Source organism: Xenia sp. Carnegie-2017, unplaced genomic scaffold (genome assembly GCF_021976095.1).
Source record: "Xenia sp. Carnegie-2017 unplaced genomic scaffold, XeniaSp_v1 HiC_scaffold_13, whole genome shotgun sequence".
NCBI lineage: Eukaryota > Metazoa > Cnidaria > Anthozoa > Malacalcyonacea > Xeniidae > Xenia > Xenia sp. Carnegie-2017.
The window spans coordinates 5,951,902-5,972,211 of NW_025813436.1; the positions used below are offsets into that span (position 1 = coordinate 5,951,902).

The following is a 20,310-nucleotide window of genomic DNA, read 5'->3' on the forward strand; positions in this document are numbered from 1 at the left end:
TATCTTAGAAAATTCTTCCATTACAGACAATCCAAAACTGTGAAGAGAAGACAAGATCACGACAAGCACAATCAGCATACAAACGTGTGTTCTCCAAGACTCACACCATCCTTTCCTTTAGAGTTTGTTGGTCATGCATCTCGACAACTGTATGTTCATCTTCTTTTCAAACTACTTTTTTCCATACATTAACTGCATCTTTCATTAGTAGAAATACACAGGGCAAATATGTGCCTTACAACAAGTGCAACGACGAAATGGACATTGTAGCCAGGGTATGATATTTTCCTTAACGCATACAGTGTGAAATTTCAACATTTTTCATCCTTACAGTTGAATGAATCATTAATTTAGAAAGCAGATTTGCAGAAAGACATATTTCAGAAGGAACATCGTACTTCCAGGAACGAAACACCACTTCCCCCTACTAAACGAAAAAAGAAAGGATCACGAAGAAATGACAAAACTCGCTCAATGATTGCCATGGAAAGACACTATGAGCAGCTACGACGAAAACATGCCGAGTTCAACTGGTAGGATATAAATTATTTGAAAACTTGTACATTTGAACTTTGCTAATAGTCTAGAATGCTTTCTTAAAAAATCCAGGAATCTACCATGCAGTCAGCACAGTAATACTCAAGAGAGCAAGTCAACAGACGCGGACATCCAACTTGTGCCAACAACACCTTTATCGAGCAATATAATTCACCATCATTGTATCCAACCAACGATACTTGTGGATTATTCATGAACAATTCAACAACATTTGACATGAAAAATTTCCAACAAGAACAAAAACTTAAGCGTCAAATGGTAATCTTTAGACTTAGAATGCATCACTAAAATTTTCTACTCTTCCTGAACTAATCTTTTTTGTGTGTTTTAATGCTTTCAAGGACATGTGCGATCGCTTCACTTTTGATGACGACAACGAAGAAACATTCGACAGACCCGATAGCGAATCCCATCTTGGTAGCGAATCCCATCTGTTTCCCTACTGATTTCTATTTACCCTATAACAAAGGCTTGGCTATGCCATAGTTGTATATTGAAATAAATGGAAGAAATAATAACGTATCAAATTAATAAACGTCAAAAATCACTACGTATGTTATATTGTTAACTTTGTTTTATACAGAAAACGAATATTTTTGCTGAATAACACATCATCATAAACTGTTCTCCATAAAATGTTCATACAAACTCACTCGATTTATTCTTGTCTGAAGAAACATGATAATCTCAAATAATTAACTTACATACATATACACTAATATTTTTTCTAATTCGTTTCATATTTGTAAAACCAAATGTCACTAGCATTGGATTTTTATCTGTGAATTACAGTCCAAGCAAAATTTTCATAACCTGATTTGCACATTGTGAAAAAACGATGCACAAGCATAAATGCAAAAAGTGAAAGCAAAATACACACAGCTAGCTCTATGGCGTAGAGGTCTGTTGCATACTAAATACGAGCCATCCGTCTATAATGAGATGAATTGGTCGAATTGACGTTAAATTTGCGAATGCGTCTGTAATGATTACAATGTAGAAATGCTTTATTTACTACCAAAAAAGCTGTCAGTCAACACCATCAAATCCTTCGGTGTTATAGATGGCGAGTTTTAATTTTTCTTTAAGTTCATGATAGCTGCTAAACTTTGGTAGATCGAGTCGGTTAAAGCTACATGAAAAATGTTGAAAATGCATTCAAAACTGATATAAAAAGCACACGGTAATGCACGAACAACTCAAAAGAGGTAAGTTTCATGCTGTCAGTCACATGTATACTATGACGAAACCATACAACAACAAACCAAACAAAGTAAGAATAAAAATATACATTGTAATACCATGTATGTGCTCGCGGCAGCGAATGTGGTTTTCCCCAAGGTTCAATGGTGAATTTCTGAGGTCCATTGCTACCATAGAGCTCGGCGAATCCATTCATTGGCACACGAGAGGTGCCTGTAACAATTGTAGCAGGCATGTACGGTCTTCCATGTTGAATGACTGGACTGCCTGAAAAGAAAAAGAGTAAATGAGTGAATGCAGGAGTAAATGAGTGAATGCAAGAGTGTGAGTGAATGCAGGAGTAAATGAGTGAATGGAAATGTGAATGTAAGTAAGTGGAATGCAGGGTAAATGTGAATGCAGGATAAATGGAATGCAGGTATGATGAAGGGTAAATGAGTGAATGCAAGGTATAGTGAATGCGGAGAATGAGTGAATGGAATGAGTGAATGCAGGATAAATGAGTGAAGTGGAATGTGAGTGAATTGAGTGAATGGTGATGAATGAGTAATGATGAATGGGAGTAAATGAGTGAAGGGATAAATGGAATGCTGCAGGAGTAAATGAGTGAATGCAGGAGTAAATGATGAAGGAGTAAAGTGTGAATGCAGTAAATGAGTGAATGCTGGAGTAAATGAGTGAATGCAAGAGCAAATAAGTGAATGCACGATTAAGTGAGGGAAAGCAAGAGTGAATGAACACAGATTGGTAATCTTTGTGATGACATTCCCGCTGTAATTTCCAATAATATTCAGAAGACGGCTGCATTAGCTGACGTTCGCTTAATTTTTTGCAAAAAATATTATATATCTGTCGTACTCTTTATAATTGCATTGATATCCAGGCAAAATTATTTCGTAAAATGGAACACACATGCACGAAGAAAGCTAAATCAAACAACCACATGGAAACTCGACATTAAAGTATGATTTTTAATACCTTCCAAAACCACTGAATGATGGAATGTTGATCATGATACTCCCCCCGGTATATCGTGTTCTTTCGCCAGTCTTCTATATCTACCATAGCAACACCACACATCAACAACTATATAAAAACATATAAAAATGAATGTGAGTAGCTTCTCAAAGCAAGACAACTACAGAAAATAGTTTTGTCCAGGTGATGTTGTTGCATTCCTTTACAAGAAATTGAATAGGCGAAGGAAAACAATTAGGAATTATTAGCAGACTTATTGATCATACTTCCAGTTCTCTTTCATCAAACATCTTTATCTGATTTTGAGGAATCAATTCGTTAAAGCCCTGCAGATTAACGGAAATAAAAATAATTAGAGATAATGTCGCAAATGAAAAGACAGTGCAACAACTACCGCCATTCACAACAGTGTAACAACTACCCCCACTGACAACAACTACAACCATTCACACCGGTGCAACAACTGCCATAATACAAACCTCCATAAATTTCTTCATCTGTTTCTCGACTCGATTTACAAATCTCCATGCTATGATTAAGCTGACAAAAGGCATAAATTAAGTAAATATGGGTTGAAGTCATTAATACATCCATCAATATATATGTACCGTATGTATTCAATCTTATTCAAATTTGTCAATTTTATGTTGGCTCCATTATGCGTTAGTTCAACAACCTGAACCTAAAAGTTGAAAGGTGTCTATGCAATTACAAAAATAATCAGTTCATACGTAGTTGTTAAACGTTCATACGTAGTTGTTAAACGTTCATACGTGTAAACATAAAGTAAAATATTTAACTGCAATGGGATAATCATGGAAGTGAAACTACTTTACAAAAAGACAATGAAATATGTGTTCACTAACATGTCCGAGCACTTCCTCATCAACGGAGAAAGTCAAATCAAGAACTTCAGCATCATTGTCTAAAATCCACTGTAAACTGTTGTAGTATTCCGTATCCTAAAAATAACAAAAATTAAAAAAGCAATAATAATAAAAAGCAATTAAAAAATACCACACTAACAATAAACAATACCATCATAATAAATATCTCAACACATTACTTACAACGCTCTCCATGTCAATTAAATCAATCTTCTTCCCCAACATCATTTTATAAAACGGTCTGATGAAAAGGCTAAGAACAAAATAAATGTATCTCTTTCATGCAAACAGATCAAATTCGGACTCACTCATTGCAATATTTGAACTCCCTCTTTCTTGAAAGCCCTTTCATTTGTCCATCAACATAAACAAACGAATTTATCACTCACTTATTTATTTACAAATTTCTCTTTATCAGAAAAAAAATGAGAGGAAAAGTGAAGGAGGGAGGATGCAGTCCCCATCTCCAACTGATACACGAATATCACCCACCATCCAATAATTTCCCATGGTATACAGCCATTCCAGCTATCCTCCCAATGAATTTAAAATATTTCAGGTGCTCTTCGTTACATAATCCAGAATTCGGGTTGATTTGAAGTGTGTATGTATCACTGAAATAAAAAAGATCATTCAACACATTCATTTATAAATAACACAGCCACATCCATACGAAAGCAAATTCGTTATACTTTGCCGAATATTCAAATAGGCCATAGTAAGGATTGAATACTTCTTTCGACAATAAATAAAACCATTCCCTAGAGAAGAGAGTGAAAATCATATCACCCTCGATCATAACTACGGACAGATCACCATAAAACATGTGTACCTCTGCACCCCTCCATAATCCAGGCCGACCTCCTGATCAAAGATCACCCAAGGTCTTGTTTTCAGATAATCAGGATTTGGAGCGTGGTATACAGCTCTGAAAGAATCTTCCAAGACATGATCACGTCGTACGTTGATGTCATATTTATTTGGAATATTTTTCTAAATGTAAAAAGAGAACAATTTATTTTCACACGGAGTCCTTTGGATCTCCTTCGCCGAACTACGTATCCGTCAAAAATTATCCATTTAGAGCCCCTGTCAATCATTCCAATCTCCACAAATCAACATCAATGGTTGTGATGCATTTCATTGAAAAAAGCGTTACGTATATCAACTTACAGGTCTTTTAAGCTGAGATCGAAAAAGATCATATTTCTTCTTATAACTTCGAGAATAAGGTACAGCCTACAACACGAAACGTTCAATCAATATACATCGTCATGAAATTCAATTGAAATTCGTATTCATCTTGTAGATATATTGCCAGAGATATCCAGAACCTCGGTTGGAGTATTTTCATTCAGTAATCTTGGATCTTCCCATTGGGTTGAGCGAGTGTCTTAAGACAAAACAAAAACATTGATATGGCTATTGAACCAGCCTAACATTCATTCATTCATTCCGTAATATAAATAAAGTCAATCAGATAAGAAAACCTACAGAGCAGTTGGTCAAAGGTTTCAACAAGGAAGAAACAAAACAAGTACGTAGATCAGATGTCGGTCGTCAAGGTTATTGCAGCTCTGACAACAACTGTTGGTGTGAATGTCGACTTAGTGACCTCATGACTACCGCTTAACATGTCAAAACTAAGCACTAACAATCTAACACCAACAATCTTCTCAAAACTCCACTTATCTGGACGATCTTTCTACAAACATGCAATATGTAAAAGTTTGTGCTATTTCTATCGTGGCTATTAATGCCAATATACCCATACAATAATAATTGTCCATCAAAATGTAAAAAAAAAACCCAAATACAGCCATAAACTCCGACAAGCACCAAGCTCTGAAGCATTCACTTACTATGATCTATGTAGAATTTCTTTCCCTCCGTATCCATACGCTCTTCCCAGCCATCCTAACAAAATAAGAATACAAATTTATGTTTCTACATTCCTGAAAGCACCACATAACGCTTGATGTTCTTCACTATAACGTACAGGTAACGGTCCAAGATCTGGTGCATCCACTTTGGGAGCTGGCGCCTCAGGTGAGCGACCGGATGGAAAGTCCATGGAAAGCCTGGGATCAGTCTGTGATTTGCAACGAGAAAAAAATAAATAAATACTCAATAAGAAATGATAAATGAAAGTGAATACATGATTAAAAGATGTTAGTGTGATGAGACAAAAAATTGAGCTAATTAGTTGAAAATGATTGAGAAGGAAATCACCAACTGTTTTAATTATAAATGAAATAATTGCTGCTTACCCAGGTTGTTGTTTGTGTATTGTGGTCAATGTAAAATGGCCTCCCTGAAGCAGTATACTGCATAGCCCAGCCAGGAGGGAGTGGCTCAATCTCTAAAGCCTGCTGAAAAATATGTATACTCATGACTTATGACAGATTACAAATCTGCAAAACAAAAACACATAAGAGACATATGTGGGCATTTTACTAGTGACATATACTATAAAAGGCTAAACATTAAATAAATCACGCTTTGTACATGTCGAGCATCCTCTGCATCCTCTACACTCATGTGACGTCGCAGTGAGAATTGATTTTGAGTGAAACGAGGTTGTTCAGGAGAAGAGGCCGATGGTATTGGCATTGCTGTTGAAATAGTATGCTCTCTACAAAAGAGATTTTAGTCATTGTTATCTATGACAGGGTAATACATAGCAATTTGTGTCTTCAACAACTTACTCGTCATCTTCTGTTATAGTTGGTCTTGTCCATGATGTTGTTCGTGAACGATGGTTGATGTAATATGTTCTTCCATTGGCATCCTAAAGTTAATAATTACAGGTATGATTATTCAAAGTAGAGCATATAAATATTGTATAAATTATAATATCACCTGTCTTTCATCCCAGCCTGTGGGGAGGTCAGGCATCTGCATGGGTGCTGAAGGCTCCTCAACATCGGGCATGTTTACAGTAACACGATGCATTGAGCCCAAACGGCGCTGTATACTAGTTCTTGACATTTGGGGATAAGATTGGTCGTTGTCATGAAAAACATCACTGATATCATCAATGTGGCTTGCATGCTCTGCTTCTAAAACATGAATAATCACCTCAAGAATTAAAGAAGATAACTGATGATGTTAAAGTAAGCAACTTGCATCACTAACCATCCAAATCTCTCATAAAGTAAAGTAGCAATTCTAGTGATCCTTTTACCCGTGATCGCTCACTAAAACAGCACTCTTTTCAGTTTACAGTCACCAATAGCCACATCAACATAATAATTTACAATAAACCTTCTTCTGTTCAAATTGTATTCTTTGGGAATGATATCCATGTTTTCTTGTTGAGTCTAAATGTTATGAAAAATATAATAAAGTGACAATAATGGAATCGCGAACAAAACATTGACAAAAGTCACCGGAATGTTAGTTAGTGGCATTTCTATTTGTCCAAGAAAATCATCCCTTGTCTGAAATCATAAAAAAGTGTGAAGCAAAATGCTCTTTGTAAGTTCAACTCAAGAGAGTAACTTTCATTACCAGTCTGTTTTCATCAAAGACTTCAAATAACAATTTGTGTTGATGTTGATTAACCTACAAAATGCAATATATATATTCAGACACAATATTACAAAAAATTTCAAATGATGGCTTACTCACTCTAATTTTAAAACCCTGTTGCCATTTTGGATCCAGTGTCTGAAACAAATACAAAGTCTTTACAAAAAAATCATTCATACATGAAACAAAAAGACCAACACAGGTTTGAATGTAGTATGATTTTTGCCAATTACCTTTTTAATGGTTAATGTTTTGAATTGATCAATAATTTCATCATTCACATAACTTTTCACAACTATTTTACAATAAGGGTCACTAAAACAACAAAGTAATATTTTACACTGTTTATCCAAGTAAGAAGTATGAATTAGGTCAGTGAGATGGGGGTAAGCATTTGGATGGAAAAATAAACATAAAATGATAATGATAATGAAGATGTTATTATTTTGGCAATTGCACATTACAAAATTAAAAAATTACAACTACATCTTGAAAGCAAACTAAAAAGTCCAAAGCACCATGACAGAACAATTAATATATATATATTTGTGACTCTTAATTTGTTGCAATTTGGCATACCAACACCATAATTTATACAAGTTTACCTAAGTCCAAATACGTCCTTTTTTGCTAACGTTTTCGCGTGTAAAACAACGACATGTAATATACGTAGGGGATAACTACTTCGTGTTCCACCCTGAAATTTGATCAGTAAACAAATTTACTATAACTTAGTAAACAAATTTACTATAACTCCAAGGGCGCTGCCATTCTACACACAGAATAATTTATTATTTCAAGTTAATAAAGTTTAAAGACTTGATAGAAAAAGAGACTAACCGCTTCCAGGCTTACGCCATATATAGTCGAATCAAATGACACTTCTTCCAAACGGTTGGCCGCCATTTTGCAGCGTCAACGAAAGAACCTGGGGTATAAAAAAATAATTCATATGGTGTGACGTCGTCAAATTAAAAGTTTCTAAAATTAACTTGCTAATAATTAAATTGTAGAAAAATTACCTCGGTCAAAGTATAAGATATCAATTATTGTACACAGGCGTATTTTTGTTAATCTTTTTTTCATAACAGCCGTTGAATGGTGAATAATGCATAAATGTTTTGCGTGACAAGCTGTTGTAACTATGACTCCGAAACAAAGCAATTATTTGAAACTACCTTATGGCATGTTTTTGATACTTGAAAATGTCAGTTTGCAATATGTGCGATGAAGTAGGAATAATGAACTGAGAGGAAAAAATGGTCTAGTGGTCTAACTAACATGGTCTTTTCAAGCTCTTTTCGGACTAACATATGTACAACACATATATTTAATTTCAATTTCAAGTTGCTTCAATATCAGGAAAAAAAAACTGTTTAAATAAATGTTAGCTCACCTTTGCGTGAGACATTTGATTTTAAAATTACTTTGAGTATCACAGTTCGATAGCGGTTTTGCAAAGCCACTGTGAATAAAAACTCTACTTGTGCTAATTCTGCTATCTTGTTGAGCACTTTGTATAGTATCTCATTTCCGTTTACGATAATTGTTACAAAATATGTTACATGCGTGCAGATGTGGTAATATGACATTTTTTTTCACGTGGTTTTTCATCATCTCGATACTTTCAGGTAAAAATATGTGCTGAGACGTTAGTATGCACTTATACATGAAAATTGTTGATCGTCTAGCTGCGAGATCATCAGTAATTTGTTCTTCCTTTGAATTTTGCGGAAGCTGAAGAACGATTGATGTATTTCCTTTTTTACAGAAATTTACGATTAAGAAAATTCGTGTTTATTTAAAGACATAGAAAAGCGCTTCTAGGAAGAAGCTTCTTGTTTCTTCCCCGAGCTCCAAAGACCATGGATCGTTGAATCAAGAAGTTTTTTCTTTGCTGTTTTTTGGGGTAAGTGTCGATCCAGCGGTTGGACTAATATCATAGTAGTTTAATTGAATTTTACGAACTCCCAAATTTATTTTTGTACGCATTAAGTTTTCACATAATGCTGGAACTGTTGCCAATAATCTAACAAACTACTTCTATGTTTTGTAAGCTCGTACATATAGTATTTGATTTAATTTAGGAGCTCACAAGAAGTGTTGTTATAGAATGGAAAGTTCAGTTTTTTATTCAGCTAATCCTGCAAGCAGACTGCGTCCGCCTACCACATTGTTACAGAGTCTCTTTGAACTATGTGTTATAGTAGGAATGGATGAAGACACAGGATTGGTGCCTCCAAGAAGGGTAAGCATGGGGATGATTGCAAATCATTGTTCTTTGAAATACATTTGATGTACCTGATATATGTAGCAACTAGGATGATCTCTGCTCCATCTATCCTTCAATTTTTAGACCATTCTTTCGTTTGTTAATGTTTCTTATTTTTGAATTTTATCATTTATGTCAGTCACGAAAAAGTAGTGTAGCTAGCACAAGCTCATTTGATGAAGAAGTTGCCTTCAATAAGGAGTTTGAAGCATCCATCTTGGCTGTACTTTCCGGGCAGTTTATTTCATTTCCACAGTCAAAAGAACATGTAAATGGTACGATATCTTTGAAACTGAATAACTTAACACTACCAATTGATGCAAGCACATTGCAGTTTTTCTTAAGGAACTTTTTCCTGAGAAAATTAGTTTGCAAGCTTGTTAATATCAGTTTGTTAATACCCCATACAAACATATCCTTTTATCATTTTAGGTTACCCATTCTACAAGCAAGATCATATAGCATGCAACACTCCTAGTAGCTTGACTCCACCAACAACAAGTGGCAAACTAAGATTTACTAAACATGTTGAACTACCGTTGGGGTCTGATGTGATATTCAGTCTGCCTCAGTTTTGTTTGCCAGGTGCAATAGAACATTGATCTTTTTTTCAAATTATTACTTTAATTATAACAAGATAAGCTTAATTTTTCTAAAATTAGTGTATTTTATTGTAGATGGAGCATTTGTTTATGACAGTCAACCAGATGATGCTATTTATACATTAGTGCTAACTGACATTGAAGGTTGATTCCATAAATTTGTCAAGGTAAAGCTTTCCTTATTTAATTATTTTTCTTCCTTTTAATTGTTTTAGGAGAAGGAGCTATTGTAGCTGCCTAACTTTTTACAAACCATACTATGCCATGGAGGTAAAACACATGTTTGTGAGAAACAGCTGAGAACTCACTTATACAGCATTATAAGCAAAGAATATTTCTTATGAAATTAATTGTTATTTATTATAGGGAATGAATAATCCTGTTCGTTTCCTTTTATCAAGTAAAGATTTCAACAAGAGCAATGGTGAATCAAATACAAGAATTTTCTTTCACTTTCTTTGTTTCAAATGATCATACAAAACAATTCTTCCCTTTCATCTTCTGATGTTTCTTTTTTTTCCTGTCATTTTTTCTTGAATTATTTATGAATTTCTTCTGCTCTCAATCTTCCAGGGAAATCACATATTTGTTATGTCCCAACATGCTGTTGTCTCATTTCCAAATATCCATACTTTCACATTGCAAAGGATTGTTTATCGAGGTAAAATTAAGAGCCAATCAATGAGGATGAACTCAAAGGCAAGAAATTAATTTCTTTCTCGCAATAGCTTTTTACCTGTCCTTTCAACATATGGCAATGATATGAAGGAAGCAATGATGAAACTTGTATGCAAATTATGCCAAGTGCCAATTCCACCAGCAGGGACGGTTACCATAGTAAGTGATAAAACACAAGAATAAATATGAGAGGGATGGTTGGAGCCAGAGTTCAGATCCATACAAGAACTCTAGTTGTGTTTCCGAAAATATGAGATTTTAGTGGACATTTGTTTAAGTAAATATTCTAACTTCCTCAAAAATACGACAAAAATATAGTTGGCAATGAAAAAATAAAAACGTCTGCTGGCACCGCCTACAGTACAACCTCAAGTTTGGTATTACGAGATGTCATGACCTTGCGTCAGCAATGACGTCAAGTTTTTCTAGGACATGCAACGTTATTACTAAGAAGCGGTGTGCTCTACCAGAAAACATCGGAAAGCTAATCTTGATTTAGTTTAATGAAAAGAAAGCTTAGATAATGTTTTACCGGTATTTTCTCAAAACATTTTTTAAAATTTCATTAAGTTTTTAGAATCCGAACTTTTTACCGGAGTTTAAACTTGTTTTAAGGGTAACTTTAGTTGAAACTCCCGGAGTTTGCACAGTACTGATGACATAAGTATTTTATCTTGAGCAGTTTACCTCATTGCAGTTCCAAATGACTGTGGTAATCTTTCTAGACAGCCCTTTTTTTTGTTTTCTTCAATTTTTGGGGAAATGACATTTTCACTACTTTCTAGGAATTCGAGTTGTGTAATACGAAGCATATTATTAGACCGGCCTCTGAGCCAAGTGAGTAGATGTTTTAGTCTGAAAAAAATGGCAATTAAGAGTTTTAAACTATCTCTGTCAATTTTTATTTTTTCAGAAAAACGCATCATCAACATGGATTACCATTTACCATTTCTTTGTTTTTCTGTCGATAACATACTTCTGCTTCTTAGCTGTATCTTGACACAACAGAGAATCATCTTTCTTGCCTCTGATTATTCGTTACTAACACCTATAATAGAGGTAGGTATCACGAACTGTCACAGTAGTCAGAACCACATTCATTCGTATAATGAAATGTGACATAAAGCTGGAGCATTTTCTTCAATTTTATCAAAGGCATTGCTAAGTTATATCCAGCCGTTGATTTGGAGTTTGACTTATGTTCCTGTTCTTCCAAGGTATATGAATTATCTATTCACATCGTGATGGCGGGTGTTTAAGTTTAATGTTGGGCCCTCATGAACTGTTGCTAAAATTAACTACTATATATCATGAACCAATACTTGTTTCCAATAGTAATTTGATTGATCTTTTGGACGCACCTGGGTCTTTCATAATGGGCTGTGATAGCAAGCATATCTTGCAAGTAAAAAGATTACTCGAAGCTCAAGACGAGGTATGACGGCTCCAAAAATTTCGAAGGCTAGAACTTACAACACGAGTCATTGCTTGGGTCTTTTCATTGATCTTTTAGGAATCAGGTATAGTATGCGCAAATATTGACGACGGGGAGGTTGACTCTGGGAAGACATTAATTCATCTCATTCCTGAATTATACCGAGACGACTTCAAATGCAAGTGAGAAGAACAAAAATTCTTGTGTCTACTTAGTTTGTGAGATTTTTTTAACAATTCGATCAACATATATTATTTAAGGATCAAAGATATCAAACTATTTTACGATTTGGAGGAGGTGTCAAGGTATGTACCCTATAGCTTCATTCTACATATTTAAAAAAATTATTGACATTGTTTGCATATTCTATATACGTGAATGAATATTCAATTTTAGCATCTCTTTGCTTGACGCAAAGGAAATGAGGAGACGACGTCGTACATTTTACAGAGATTGTGCGAAAAGCATTTTGGAAGGTATGCATGCACAAAAACTACTTCTGTACAAAATATTAGAACATATGATGGAGGCTACAATGATCGACTGACTTGATTTTCTTAACGCTTATTAGTTTGCATGGATCTGATGTTGAATTTATTCAGGTAATGACATCCTTGAAGTAAGTTTTCTATTTAAAACACAAAAATGCATCCTGCAAGCGGTAAGATATGAATATTTATGAATACTCACGTTTCTGATGAAAATTTCCAGTGACTTCACATATTTCGTCAAAGGACAAGGTTCGGACAAGAGTCAACAAGTACTCTTTGACCGTGTTGGTTTTGTTGAATGCAAACCGGAAAAAGATCGACAGTTTTACCGACAAGTACGTGTTGACTAATCTGATTGTAAGCAGCACGAGCGTTCCTCGATTTCAATGAAGTCTCTTTGAATTTAGCTGTGCGCAAGTCAAGCTTTCAGCTTTTATTTATGCGAGCGCTATGAAAAAAATGAAGAGGACTTCTTTTCCAGTGCGATAACAGAACAAGGCAACTTGTGAGTATTTGAACAGATCGTCTTTATCTTGTTCTATGTCAGCATATCGTCCATTTTCACTCACGTGTAGTTTGAGGTAGATCACTTTTTCCACCATATCATCTTTCACACCTTCCGCTAGTTTATTCATGTCATTTGCAAATTAACTTGTTTTGTGTTACAGTCAACTCTCTTCTAACAGATACCTCTATTGCGGACATTTTTTTACGTCCTGATTATATTTTAACTCATTTCCTATAATAAAATAGGTATAGTCTCTCATTAAGGACCAAATATACATCAGCATTTCCTTAAATAAGGATACAGATAATGTAGGACACAACAAAAAGCGCGATTTCCTCACAATTAATAGACTGAGGAACTCAATTCTTTCTTGCATGCAATCTTTGTCTTCATTGAACTTATAAAAAATTTCAATAATGACATCACTACACATATTTGTTACTGTTCAAAATTTAACGTCCTCTTGAAAGCTCAAGACTCATCTATGATGATACCTAACTCTTCTTCATTTCTTCATATTATCCAAGTATAAATTCAGTCGACACAATGTATACAAATTCTCATAAAATGATCGCTAACTTTCTATAGTGCTAATCACCATAAAAGAAGTTCGAGCTGTTTAGAAGTACGTCATAGTAGATCATCAAGTAGTTTATCGAATGGCAAAATCTTTTTGAACACTCAAGAGGTCTTCAAGCTGACGCCATTTGTTGAAGAAGGAATACATACAGGTATTGTTACAAACTGTCAACATGAGATAGCTGCGTCTTTTCATCATTGATGGTTCATTAATTTCTTTGTTTATATAAGGACGTTTCTACGAGAATTGCATTAGAGATTTGAATAATTTAATTCAGGTAAATGTGCACCTACAATAACTAAGTTTTTTAATAGTTACACGTGTGACATATTTAATAGTTACATGTAAGACATGTTTAATAGTTACACGTATGACATATTCAATAGTTACACATGTGACATATTTAATAGTTACACGTGTGACATATTTAATAGTTACACGTATGACGTATTTAATAGTTACACGTGTGACATGTTTAATAGTTACACGTGTGACATATTTAATAGTTACACGTATGACGTATTTAATAGTTACACGTGTGACATGCTTAATAGTTACACGTATGACATATTTAATAGTTACACGTGTGACATATTTAATAGTTACACGTGTGACATATTTAATAGTTACACGTATGACATATTTAATAGTTACACGTTTGACGTATTTAATAGTTACGTGTGACATGTTTAATAGTTACGTGTGACATGTTTAATAGTTACACGTATGACATATTTAATAGTTACGTGTGACATATTTAATAGTTACGTGTGACATGTTTAATAGTTACACGTATGACATATTTAATAGTTACGTGTGACATATTTAATAGTTACACGTATGACATATTTAATAGTTACACGTATGACATATTTAATAGTTACACGTGTGACATATTTAATAGTTACACGTGTGACATATTTAATAGTTACACGTATGACATATTTAATAGTTACACGTATGACGTATTTAATAGTTACACGTGTGACATGTTTAATAGTTACACGTATGACAAATTTAATAGTTACACGTGTGACATATTTAATAGTTACACGTGTGACATGTTTAATAGTTACACGTATGACAAATTTAATAGTTACACGTGTGACATATTTAATAGTTACACGTGTGACATGTTTAATAGTTACACGTGTGACATATTTAATAGTTACACGTATGACGTATTTAATAGTTACACGTGTGACATGTTTAATAGTTACACGTGTGACATGTTTAATAGTTACACGTGTGACATATTTAATAGTTACGCGTGTGAAACATTTAATAGTTACACGTGTGAAACATTTGATAGTTACACGTGTGAAACATTTGATAGTTACGCGTGTGAAACATTTAATAGTTACAAGTGTGAAACATTTGATAGTTACAAGTGTGAAACATTTGATAGTTACACGTGTGAAACATTTGATAGTTACAAGTGTGAAACATTTGATAGTTACACGTGTGAAACATTTGATAGTTACACGTGTGAAACATTTGATAGTTACGCGTGTGAAACATTTACTAGTTACGCGTGAATTATTTTTATTACGTGCTGTAAGAAATCAGACGTTAAAGGTCCCTCTGTCGAAGCGTGCTACCTTTATCTTCGTGGTATGATGTATGTAGCGAATGGACAAATTTATGAGGTATGTACAACAATAGATCATGACATTTAATTCCCATTTCCTTTACATCTTCTCCAATTTCAATTCAAGGGTCTTGACGACTTTTTCGCATTGTCATCAAAAAGCGTGAGGATTTTCCCCACCAAGTTAGTAGATTGGTCTTCCTTGAAACATGTAGAAATTCACATTGAAATATTGAATGCACGTGTGCTTCTTGCAGCTCAATCATTGAAATACTTAGTCCGTTTGACTTGACTTTGTGGGCAGATTTGAAAATAAAAGCTATTTTCGTAAACTAGATTTACTGATGCGCAAGAATAAGGTAGGATCATGCCGGGTTTTTGAATAAGGAGATCATACCACAGTAATTAAACACGCACTATTTCTTATTTCAGAAAGTTGCTGGCTCGTTTCGAGTAAGGTAATCAACTTGTGGAGAATGCTCTACCTCAATGTTGAAGAGATTAATACTAACCTGCCATGCAATTATATCTTCTAGGAAGCAACTTATCTTTGAGGGTGTACCGAGGTATCCTGTGGGTAAGTATATTGTAGTGCAGTAGGTTATGATGCTGTTGCTTTGTCGATTTTCCTGAATAAAAAATGTTGTGGGTCTTTCTCGTTAGGAAAGGATGACTTTATAGAGCGTGTGATGTTGTGTCAGATCACAGATAACACTAAGACTGCAGAGAGATTGTTCAGTGTATTGATAACTTACTTGGGTGGAAAAAGTACGCGTATCCTTTCAATACAAGTGCGTTTCTTGATTTACTAACTTTCAATGATTATATCTGTTTTAGCCATCCACCCCAACACGTTTTCAGATCTCTACTATACTCTAAATCAGGTCAGCAACTTTGTTGATGGTAGCGTCTAAAGTTATACAGTTTTAAAGTTGAAAACATATTCTCCTTTCAGGAAGACACACAAGCTCAAAGTATGGATGTAGAAGGAGTGACTATAGAAGAACGCGAGGTAATTAAGCAACGTATCTCATATACGTAAAATCTCATCCTTCTTGAATGTTAAAAGACAATATGTGCGCTGTTCACTGCTTTCTTTTAGTATGCAATCAAAGTTTCCTCTTTGTGTACGACAAATTTTGGCGTTGGACGCTTGCTTCTCACCAATTTAAGGTAGCTACGTCATTGTGAATATCCTGTATCAAGTAATAAACGATGAGCCAGTCGTACCTCTTAAACTGTTTGTAGACTGCTGTTCATGGCGGAGGGCACGCCAAGCTGTCGCCAGTTGACAAGATTACTCAATATTTACAATATTGAGAAGTATCAACATTACTATTTACTGTCACGTGGAGTACCGGCAATAAGGGTCGTTGTTAAAGGTACAATATGGGTCACGAGATGTTTTCATGGGGCACACGATAATTTCATTTGTTTGTGCGTTTGTGTATATAGATAAAACTCTAAAGCCGTTTTTTGCCTGCCTCAAAACCGAACGAGATACGTGGTGTGCTTATCTCGAAGAAATGGCGGATTGCCACGAGAGAGCTGAAAGTAATAAAGGATGAATAACAAAGGCTTTTTCATTGAATGATTTTTTATTGAATCAATCTTAAAATATGTTCATCAGTTCATGCTCTTTGTTTTCGATTCAAGCTCTCCGAGACCCACAGTTCATCAGTCTTGGTGCTCAAAATGTAAGGCTTGCTGACGCGTTATTAAAAAGGTAAAGATAACAGACGTACTTTGACTTGCCATTTAAATAGTTAAAACCAATATTGCTTTACTTTGAGAATTGTCGCTTCCTTTCAATTGCAGTGGCGTACCACACAGCAAAGCTTTGGTAAGTTATGTATCTCAGTATTATCTTCCTTTCTCGCATACTTTATCGTCGTTAATGTCAATCGATATTGCGATGTACGTCTTCAAAAGATTGTCCAACAATCCTTTTTATAGACGATGTGCTATTTCACGAGAACAAACGAGCCAGCGAAGGAAATTTCTGCTGAAACTGACGAGGTAACGGAGTTGATCAGTAATTTGTAATGGTGAGAACTGAAAATGTTTATCGCTTTCGTTTCCAGTTTCTTGTGCAGAGATTGAATCCCTCACAGATGGACACAGCTACTGCTACAGTCGAAGCATTAGCTTATCTACCGAAATTTGATACGGGTTAGTCTCTGTTTGAAGTAGGGCAGGGATTGAAGTGATTGGTGTGGATACAGAGATCACATCTGACTGTTTTTAGGTTGTACTCTATATTACGAACAGATATGGTGTGGAATGGTATGTCAGTTACGTTTGCACGATGATCTTTTTGTGTGAATTGAGGCTATAATCATGTTTTGTGACTTGTCACCAGGCCTCTGGCTCCATCGTCATTTTCAAGCGTGCCATGGATGACGAAAGATGGGATTTTGAAACACAAATCTTCTGCACCAACGACAGAATTGTAAGCGTCACTTGGAAGCTTGCGACAGCCGAGAATGATTGAACGTTTTGAAGCATTTTTTTCCATGTAGAGTTGTCTTTTGGCTGTGGGTGATAGTCAAGTTTGGGCCGGATCTTGTGACGCAACTATTTATGTTTTTGATCGCTTCACTTATAAAGGTTAGGGCAATAACCTTTAGGTGTACATGTTGCAAAATACGATGTAATCTCAATTTTTGTTTCTCTTTTACTTCCGCATCCCATCTTCCATAATTCATAACGTACTTTCACAGCCAACCAACACTTGGACGCCCATTCCGACATCATTTCTGCGATCTTTGTACAGCCACAAAATGAGAAGTAAGCTAAGAACCTGAGTGTAGCTATGGACTTATGTTAAAGGATTATACATACATGTAAGTATTTTTCCTTGCAGAATTGTATGGAGTGCCAGTCTGAATGGACACATCATTGGATGGGATGCTGAGAATCTGACCATTTATAAACAGGTGAATACTCACATTTGGAGTAATTTTTTTGTTACTTCACGTAAACGACTAATAAATTTTAGTAGAAAGTGGTTACTCATTATGTATTATTTCATTAATGATTGAAGAATAATATTTGTACGTTGTTGTACTGAGAAGCAGGAATGCATTTACTTGGGGGGGGGGGTGCGCTTCCATTCTAGTCTCGACTACCTAAAGTTATTGAGATTTGCTTCAACTTGAGGAGAAAACGTCTTTATTTTTCAAGATCCGTCTAAACTACCAATCAAAAACATGCGTATCATTCTTGTTGATCGGAAATCAATTCTGGTGTGGTAAGTTCATTCAATGGCTCATTTTTCGAAAAACATATCATTGACATCATTCACCCTCATCGTTTGTTATCGCTAGACACGAAGAGTTCGATCGTGGTGTTAGACACTGAACGAAATATAGAGCATGTACTTGAGTTGAAAGATGGCAATAATGTCTTATCTATAGATTGCATGACAGCAGTTTCGTCCAACGAGGTCGGTCATTCGTCACTCCTTTTCTTCTTAATTGTTATTTTAGAGGAATCATTTTATCTTTTGTAATTCACAGGTGTGGTGTGGATGTGGTAAACGTGCCAAGATTGCTGTATTCAACACAAAAACGCTGACCTACACTATACTGCCAATCCAAACCAAAGAGAAAGATGTCGCTCTTACTAAAATGGCGTTAATGGGAAGCGAGGTAAGGTCGACGTTTTATCCTCGTTAGTATTACATTGAAGAGTAGAATATTTAAAATCGTGGCCAGAGATTTGCCAGGGGAAAGGGAATTTTCAATATGAACATAATAGCCCAACACAAGACTTTTAAAAAAGTCATCACATTCTCTATTTTATAATTGTGATGGCTTTTTTGAAAGTCTTATGTTGAGCTATTATGTTCATATTGAAAGTAGAATAGATAATAATTAATCTCATCATGTAATGTAACTCCTTAACGAGTATAGTGGTTGTATATTGTGACTCCTTTATGATTATTCTGGCTGTAATGTACTTCATTTATGATTGATCTGACCATAATGTGATTTCTTTCAATCAGTAAAATGATTTTCTTGTGCAATAAGTTTCGCACTTAATTCATGGCAGATTTGGATCGGCAACAAAAATGGTCTTATTATCGTTGTCAATCTCACCAGAAAGGAAACACTCGGGAAAGATCGAGAGCTTCGCGTGAAAAAAGTATGCTAGTAAAGATCAGTACGCACATTGCAACAAATCAACTCCAATTTGGTGAAAACTGAATGCTTCTTTTTTTAATCTTTCGGTGTCTTTATTCTAGACGCTCAAAATCCACGACGATTCAGTGCGCTCCATCTGCGTCATAAATGGTGGTTACGTAGCAACAGGTCCTGGCTCGAAGGATGGCAAGATAGCAATTTGGCGTCGCAAGGAGAAAACTAAAGATGACTTAGGATTTGTAACGTTCAGTACCAAACAGGTAGCGCAATTGGAACAATGTAAAAATGAGTAAACGTTTTTTGAGTCCACGTTGACTCCAGCACGTGACATGTAAAGTTTTATCTGATCATGTGACATGGATCTAGAAAGTCCGTCTTAGGTTAGCAATCAGGCTTACCTTTTCTCGTTTATTTTTACACAAACACATTTGTTCAGGTGAATGACGCTGTGAAGTTTGATAAGGTCACCACCGTTCGTCCAACTGACAAGTCAGCGTTCTTCGATTTCCTCAAATGATTTCATTTGAATGCTACAACTCATGGTGAAACATTTGGTGGAGCTTAAGGTTACCTTGGTTACATGTACTTTCGTTAAACAAATTTGTGCCTCCATCGGTTTTCACGTTTTTTACTCCATAAATTCAACATAATGTTTTATAAGGAACGATTTGACGAAAAATGTAACTATGAATAAAAATGTTTGCCTAGCTGGTTGATGAACGGGCATTCTCGTGAAGTGTTACGAAAATAAAGAGTAAAAATTAATTGCAGCCAGAAAATGTATCTAAAGTTTATATAGAATCAATACTGATTGTCAGGATTTCTATCTGCCAAGATTTAAAGGA

At 35.1% G+C, this 20,310-nt stretch overlaps 2 protein-coding genes and 2 long non-coding RNA genes across 5 annotated transcripts; 1 reads left to right on the forward strand and 3 right to left on the reverse strand.

Annotated features, from left to right (window-relative positions):
- Window positions 1-1,089: 1,089 nt before the first annotated feature.
- LOC124433525 (E3 ubiquitin-protein ligase NEDD4-like) lies at window positions 1,090-8,703 on the reverse strand. The gene is given in 29 exon segments (XM_046983305.1): window positions 1,090-1,690; window positions 1,860-1,983; window positions 1,986-2,028; window positions 2,740-2,847; window positions 3,006-3,065; window positions 3,219-3,279; window positions 3,348-3,421; window positions 3,606-3,701; window positions 3,810-3,879; window positions 4,115-4,240; window positions 4,319-4,387; window positions 4,459-4,619; window positions 4,800-4,865; window positions 4,961-5,019; window positions 5,489-5,543; window positions 5,626-5,718; window positions 5,897-5,998; window positions 6,135-6,261; window positions 6,335-6,417; window positions 6,489-6,688; window positions 6,765-6,826; window positions 6,894-6,949; window positions 7,019-7,069; window positions 7,140-7,193; window positions 7,260-7,298; window positions 7,394-7,475; window positions 7,766-7,857; window positions 8,001-8,088; window positions 8,557-8,703. Coding segments are annotated over 28 exon segments (2,382 nt in total). The 5' UTR covers window positions 8,067-8,088; window positions 8,557-8,703; the 3' UTR covers window positions 1,090-1,587.
- LOC124433522 (DENN domain-containing protein 3-like) lies at window positions 8,689-20,244 on the forward strand. 2 transcript variants are annotated; one of them, XR_006944487.1, is made up of 29 exons: window positions 8,689-8,791; window positions 8,932-9,069; window positions 9,248-9,408; window positions 9,572-9,707; window positions 9,865-10,017; window positions 10,110-10,179; window positions 10,250-10,304; window positions 10,401-10,458; window positions 10,608-10,695; window positions 10,763-10,871; window positions 11,498-11,549; window positions 11,626-11,771; window positions 11,868-11,929; window positions 12,048-12,147; window positions 12,226-12,329; window positions 12,408-12,452; window positions 12,544-12,623; window positions 12,719-12,749; window positions 12,859-12,973; window positions 13,046-13,143; window positions 13,735-13,877; window positions 13,957-14,003; window positions 15,289-15,375; window positions 15,445-15,500; window positions 15,575-15,676; window positions 15,750-15,775; window positions 15,854-15,894; window positions 15,981-16,085; window positions 16,155-16,201. XR_006944487.1 is itself a non-coding variant. In XM_046983301.1 (26 exons), exons 3-26 carry the CDS (start codon window positions 15,662-15,664, stop codon window positions 19,980-19,982), a joined length of 1,848 nt encoding a protein of 615 aa, XP_046839257.1. In that variant the 5' UTR covers window positions 15,293-15,375; window positions 15,445-15,500; window positions 15,575-15,661; the 3' UTR covers window positions 19,983-20,244. The 2 variants fall into 2 exon arrangements, 1 of the variants encoding a protein (XP_046839257.1); XM_046983301.1 differs by lacking the exons at window positions 8,689-8,791; window positions 8,932-9,069; window positions 9,248-9,408; ... (17 more) ...; window positions 13,735-13,877; window positions 13,957-14,003 and adding exons at window positions 16,273-16,329; window positions 16,420-16,490; window positions 16,566-16,699; ... (14 more) ...; window positions 19,567-19,725; window positions 19,902-20,244 and having other exon boundaries at window positions 15,293-15,375.
- LOC124433530 lies at window positions 11,482-12,195 on the reverse strand. Its single transcript, XR_006944489.1, has 3 exons — window positions 12,074-12,195; window positions 11,659-11,760; window positions 11,482-11,567 (listed from the first exon to the last, which is right to left on the reverse strand). It is a non-coding gene; the product is annotated as an uncharacterized LOC124433530 (long non-coding RNA).
- LOC124433529 lies at window positions 15,116-16,427 on the reverse strand. Its single transcript, XR_006944488.1, has 3 exons — window positions 16,073-16,427; window positions 15,830-15,946; window positions 15,116-15,518 (listed from the first exon to the last, which is right to left on the reverse strand). It is a non-coding gene; the product is annotated as an uncharacterized LOC124433529 (long non-coding RNA).
- Window positions 20,245-20,310: the final 66 nt, after the last annotated feature.

Coding starts and splice junctions, on each gene's coding strand:
- LOC124433522 (XM_046983301.1), top strand. Junction 16,086..16,154: donor AACTTACTTGGGTGGAAAAA/GTACGCGTATCC, acceptor TATCTGTTTTAG/CCATCCACCCCAACACGTTT. Junction 18,257..18,503: donor ATCTGACCATTTATAAACAG/GTGAATACTCAC, acceptor TTATTTTTCAAG/ATCCGTCTAAACTACCAATC.